This window comes from Oenanthe melanoleuca, chromosome 14 (assembly GCF_029582105.1).
Source record: "Oenanthe melanoleuca isolate GR-GAL-2019-014 chromosome 14, OMel1.0, whole genome shotgun sequence".
Taxonomy (NCBI): domain Eukaryota; kingdom Metazoa; phylum Chordata; class Aves; order Passeriformes; family Muscicapidae; genus Oenanthe; species Oenanthe melanoleuca.
In genome coordinates this window covers 2,004,792-2,011,070 of record NC_079348.1, presented here as the reverse complement: position 1 = coordinate 2,011,070, position 6,279 = coordinate 2,004,792, and the positions used below count along the sequence as shown (strand labels likewise).

General features: G+C 42.6%; 1 protein-coding gene across 1 annotated transcript; it reads right to left on the bottom strand.

Annotated features, from left to right (window-relative positions):
- Positions 1–517: 517 nt before the first annotated feature.
- Positions 518–6,137, bottom strand: ANKS4B (ankyrin repeat and sterile alpha motif domain containing 4B). The gene is made up of 2 exons (XM_056503489.1): positions 5,827–6,137; positions 518–3,007 (listed from the first exon to the last, which is right to left on the bottom strand). Exons 1-2 carry the CDS (start codon positions 5,988–5,990, stop codon positions 1,936–1,938), a joined length of 1,236 nt encoding a protein of 411 aa, XP_056359464.1. The 5' UTR covers positions 5,991–6,137; the 3' UTR covers positions 518–1,935.
- Positions 6,138–6,279: the final 142 nt, after the last annotated feature.

Sequence of the window (6,279 nt, the reverse complement as noted above, 5' to 3'; positions counted from 1 at the left end):
GATATATTTGAAGACAAGAAAATATCCAAGTTGTTGCAGTGACTGCTCTTTCAGTAAATGTGATCACTGAACATAAATGGAAGAAATAGGGAGTGCTGTGTTCATCTTAGATACTCAGTTTTGCAACTGTCCCATGCTGCACATTTTCTTTATGTCTGTCCAGTGCAGAGTATGAAACCCTTAAGGAGGGAGAACTTTGTACTTGGCAGAGCTGTGCTCCTGTAGATTGCCTGGTTTTATGCTTTGGGTTTGGGTTCTGCCCTAGGATTGCACATGTGAACTGAACTGAGCTGTACAAATGTTCCTAAGGAGTCACAGTGAGGATTCCAGTGCTCCCAAACTCCAAAGGAAACAAAGGGGTTGGGAAGGAAAAAAAAAAAAAAAGAAAACAGCAAAGCACATGAGTGGAAAAAACCTTAAATATGAGTCTTCCTTTCTATTAATTTTTCTCCCAAATTTTTTCACAGGGCTGCTTTATACTATCCCATAAGAAAAGGGTTAGCACTATTGTACTTTGGTGTTTTTTTTTTTTTTGATTGCTGAGCACAGCAATCATGGAAGGTTGCACAGAACAGGACTTTGATGTGATTGCATAATATAAGAATATATCAACCTGCTGTGTACAGGAATCCAAACAGGGAAGAATGCAGTATAAAGTCCATCCAAGAAAAGATATTATAATATACAAATCACAGTCCCAAGATGATATGGAAAAAAGAAATATGAAAAAACCAGATCATTAACCAGGATTAGCCTCCACAAATGCAGCATACCCCTAAGGAAAAAACCATAGCTGGCTAATGGAAAGCCATAAAAAGAGCTTTAAAGATAAATGTTCTGCAAATAAATGTGGATCTAAAATCTGTGATTTTAGCCACAGCATGGCTACAATAAGCACTTTATTAAATTCACAAAACTTAATAAGAGTGATTAATTGGTATCTGATAGTGAACAGGGGAACCCTGCTGTTGATGCCTCCAGATAAACTGTGAAGAGCAGGAGCTTCCACAGCAGCACAGCTCATTTTCTTTTTTTATTTTCATGAGCTGTGTGTGATGCACAGCTCTCAGGCTAACAACCCACAGAAAATGGTGTGTGATATGAGTCCTCATTTCTGGGACTTTGCATGGAAAATGCAGCCTATAGGAACCAAGCTGGGGCTATACCAAAATAGATCCAAAATTTTGAAAATTAAATCTCAGCTTCTTGTAGTTAAAAGTATTGCAGCCTTGATGACATTTAGGACATGATGGGTGCTGGCAGTTGGATCCTGCCTAATGAGACAAAAAAGGAATATCCAACTCACACTGAACATTTCTTGAGAAGATACTTCATGTATTTTAAAATTATTGTCAATACAGAAGTAAAAACTTTAGTGACAAAAATAGGAAATTTGCTGTAAATTATTCTTATTTACATTAATTCAGAAGTGATTAGAGTCAGTAAACCATAGCTAAAATCAAGATTCAGATTCTTTTCTAATGTACCACCAGTACCAGGAAAAGTGGTTTTACTGATCTTCCAGAAACAAATGGAGAAAACTCAAAGCTCTCAAGTTCTGAGAATGTTCTTTTCATTGTGGTTTTGGAGAAGAAAGGAAGGCCTTTATTAAGGAATGCAGTGGGCCTGGCCTTCACTCTTACTTGAAATTATCTGGACCAAAAGAAATCCAATCCACATAAAAAGTTTCATGAGAAAAAGCTTTTGGGTTTTTACCTTAACAGTCTTGCTTTTTGGCAGAATATACTTTACTTAATATCCTGTTCATCACAACCACCTTCCCAGAGACAAAAATTGTTATCCCTGCTGTACTTCCTAAAGCAATTGGTAACCTCTCTCCCTTTTGCTTTAGCAGACTTCTGAGAAGAGTTGCCCACCCTTTGGAGAGAGGGAAGGGTAATCAATCAGTGGGTAGGTTACAACAGGCATGATAATTTATAAGCAAGTATCTACAGTTTTTCCAGGGTTCTCAAGTGCCTGTTTTCTTTTATTCACAGCATTCAGGACTTTCTTTCTTGGCCCAAGCTCCATCTGAATGCTCTGTAGATCTTCATCAGAACATAGCATCAGGGCATCTAAATCAATTTTTTCCCTCATGAAGACTGGAAGAAACTCATCCAGCATCTGTGATGCCAGAAATACCTCAAGGGGTGTATTCTCTGTTTCCTCATCATCCCAAATGACTTCCTCATTCCAAGGGACATCAGCACTGTTTTCAGCATCATCTTCCCTGCCATTCTCAGCGTTTTCATTCTGAAAGAGCTCACTGGCCATTGTAACTCTTATGCCTTCTTTCTCAGAAGACACAGCTTCAGGATTTACCTCTGCAGCCAAATTCCTTCCAAACACAATCTTGCCAAGACCTGGCCGCTGAAAAATGGAGAGCTGGCTGTCGTTACCAGCGAGGTTTTTCTCATCAAGGTCATTCAGTAATTCATCCTCCTCTTTCTCATCAAACAAATGCATCACACTTTTCCTACGCATGTCATCCTCTTGTCCATCTCTTTGTGTTTCCTGCCTTCTTGTGCTGTCAGCTGTCTTTTTTGTCTTGAGTTTCATGGAATCTTTCAGGTTTTTGGTTAAAGTGCTTGTGGTATTTGAAGAAAACAGACCAGGCAACTTTACCCTGGAGTGAGTTCCTCTGGAAGAATTCACCGTGCCAACCTTTCCTTTGATATAGTTCCGGTTCATTTCATGCTGGTGTTTCTCCTGGCGCTTCTCACATTCCTTGATTTGTCTCTCCACGTTCCTCTGGGCCTGTGCCTTTTGCTTGGAGACCTTCTTAGGGTTCAGCAGGTTCTGCTCGGTGGCAGCTTTGTCCAGGATCTGGACGCACTCCTTGCGGTCCCTGCTGGCCGCTGCCTCCAGGGGCGTGCGCAGGTCGTTGTCCAGGGCAAAGATGTTGGCCCCAAAGGTGATCAGGAAGGAGACACAGTGGATGTGGCCATTGCAGGCAGCGTGGTGCAGGGGCGTGTTCCCCCAGATGTCACACTTGTCTGGATCCCCCCTGGCAGGGAAAACAGCACACAGTGAGCTGGGATAGCCACACCGAGCCCTGCAGGGGCACTGAACACACTGAACGTGTGACCCTGCTCTGCTCTGAGAGAACAGCCCAGGGACAATGGCTCAGCTTGGCTCCAGCCACCAGAACAGGGCTGCACCCACTCACACACACCCTGAGTGTGGCTGTGTGTGTGGCAGCAGCTCTAATCCCTGTGATTTACACGAGTTCACAGGAATTACTGTGACTGCATCTCCCCATGAGGGAGCCAGGGCATTTCCTTTGTCAACCCAGGGTTTGGCAACTGAAAGTGGGCTCAGGCTTTGACTTAGTCCCATTGGAAGTACTGGCAAAACTGTTTCAAGAACACTTGCATGGAATATTTCCCATGATTCGCTCCTTTTGCATGTCAAATACAGGCACTGTTAGGTGGTTTCCTCACTGGCCACAGTGATACACATTTAATGAGCTCATGCAGTAACTTTTTAGGCAGGTAATAAGTAAATGATCCAGAGTAAAGCCCTGATTACCCATTTGTCTCCACTGCTATTAGTTTAAGCCCAGATAGATGCCATTGTTTTTCAACTCTTTTGTTCTCTGTGAGCTGCTTTTACTCATGGTGGTTTGAAAAGCATTTGGAAATAAAATGCCACATTTTTTCAATTGAATTTAAAGCCAGTGAAAAGTATTGCTTGATTTTTAACTCTTGTTCTGACTTCACACTGAATATTTAGATTGAATATTTAGATGCACATTTGGCAAGGTTAACCTTAGCAATGTTCAGAAAACAGCTTGTGTCCTCTTGTGACCAACCAACAAGGTGGCCACAAAAGCCCAAAGTCTTTATTGACTTCAGAGCCTGGGACCAAATTTACAAGGAGAATTTCCACTCCTGGGAGTTCAAGCATTTCAATGACACAGTTTGGTGCCACAGCAGCTGTACTGTGAAAGACATGGTACATCCCAAAATGTCCTTCAGGCACTGATCTCTGGCTCTGAAGAAAAGCACTGCCAGGTTTGTTGAGGGTCAGATCTGAACCCATCCCCAGGAGGAGCTCAGGGGTCCAGCAGAGCCAACCTTGGCAGCTCAGCTTTGCCACAAGGAGGTGGCAGCTGAGGATCCAAGTTTCTCACTCAGACATTTGGGAACCATGTGCACATATTTCTGTTTGGTGGCTGTGCCCTGGGGAGCTGCCTGGCCGTGGCTGAGCGTGCTGGGTTCCTCAATTCCCACATTTTTGAGTTGGCTGCAGTGCCCTGAGCCAAAAAGGGCCAAAGCTTGGGAGTCCTAAAATCTGCAACCACTCTAAAGAAAACAGAAAATTGTACCTCAGAGCCTCTGTCAGGAAACCTCTTCAAGGAAAGGATGAATTTGTTAAAAATAATTACAATACTTTCTCACAAGAAAACATTAACTGACTGAAGAACAGCTTAACCATCTTATAAAATTCAGCTTCTCCCCGAAAAAAAACAGTGAGAATGCAGCCATACCTCTGAAAGACACCTCTTGCTGATTGTGTCAAGAATCTTAGATTAAAATAAAGGTAAACACATATATATGAAGATTTTGAGGTGATACTGTTCCAAAGCTGTCCTCTATTAAGAAAAAGACTTAGAAATACATGAAATAACAAATGTACAGAAATTTTGATCTTTGTGTCACCTTCTCTGATTTCTGTCAGCTAGGAGAAAATTATTTTGCTATTTGTTCCTTATCTAGCTGTTCTGGCTTGCAGGTGTTCAGGGACAAACCTTATAGACAGGTATTTCCTGGGAGCTACCTTAATTGCACAAGTTGAAAAGCTGTCAATCTATTTTTGCTTCTCCTGAGGACAGAGCAACAACCACACAGTCCAAAGGTCTTTTTCATTGTGATACCACAGCCACACCTGAGCCCAATGAGCTATAAAGCAAGTCTATTAAAAAAAAAAACATTTTTTCAACTCCTTTTCTAATAAAACTCAGATACATCCAATTCAGCTGTTCCCTGCAATCTGTTCACTGTTCTGCAAAAGAACATTTTATTAAGTGTATCTCTACACAAGAGCAGATTTTCTTTTATTAGATGTTATTACAGAATCACAGATGAAAAGGCTGTGAGCAAGAGAGTGCTGATGGTGGAGAGGTAATTACCCTTTCAATAAGACACCTTAACCATGTAAGACATTTAAATGATACAGACATTTTATTAGTAGAAAATAAACCCGTAGAAAACCTTCCTTTCATTTTCTTTCCTTTTTTCCTTTTCTTTTGATGTTTTACAAGGATCCTATCACAGTTTCTGAAACAGTATTATTGGGTTTTGCATGATGCTAGTTGTTAAAAAAGCAGAGAAATAACCATTTTAGACATTACTAGCTCAAAGCTCTCTGTTGTGACTCACCTCTGGACAGTATTAAATCTTCACAAGTGCCTACTAACTGCACTTTGGAAGAAAATGGGAGGTATTTTTTGCTGAAACTGTTTCAAATTAGGGATTTCTCTATAAGTCCTGTCTCAAGATATCCTCAGAGGTTCCTCCAGTGAGGAAAGGGAAGGTCCCAGCTCCTGCTCTCTGCAGGCTCCACTCACAGCGTGGTCCTGAGGATGCTGATGTGTTTTCACTGAGAAAATCATGAAGAGACATTCCTGCAGGCTCTGGACCTAAACCACAGCCACTAAAGAAACAATTCTTGGCAATGCATTGAAGGAAATGACTGTGATTTTCAGCCTTTTGGGCCTGAAGTCATGGGGGCATTACAAACACAGTGCTGTATAATACAAGCAAATACAAACACTTGTATTGTTTGAGGCCCAGGCTGTGAGCAGTGGGGCTGGTGACTTACCCCCTCCTGCAGATGACTTCCAGAGCCTCCAGGTACCCGTGGTAGGCTGCCAGAAGGGTGGGGGTCATCCCATCTTCATCTGAAGAGTTGAGGTCTTTCCTAGTGGCCTCCTTCAGCAGGTCCACGTTGCCATCAGCTGCTGCTTTGTGATACCTGCTGGACATTTTCAGCAGTTTCTGGTTTCCTGGAGCAGCTCCGGGCAATACCCAGGCTGGGCAGTCACTGCTCCATTGCAGCTCATTAATGATTACAAGCTGAGGCTCCCTGTGAGGAGGGGAATGGGGAGGCAAAGTTCATCCTGGCAGGCTCTTTGTCTGGAGATAACCAGGCTGTGGGTGGTGAATCTTCCATTTCCTGGAGGTGGCTCTGCCATGTGCACTTGGGTGAATAATTGACTGCTTGGAGAGGGGACCCACCCATCTTCTCCATGCCTTTGCCTGAATGTTCTGTGGG

Excerpts from the sequence above, each read along its gene's own strand:
- ANKS4B (XM_056503489.1), bottom strand. The coding sequence starts at position 5,990 with ATGTCCAGCAGGTATCACAAAGCAGCAGCTGATGGCAACGTGGACCTG. Across the intron at positions 3,008-5,826 it reads GAAGTCATCTGCAGGAGGGG|GGGGGATCCAGACAAGTGTG; the intron begins GTAAGTCACCAG and ends TTTCCCTGCCAG.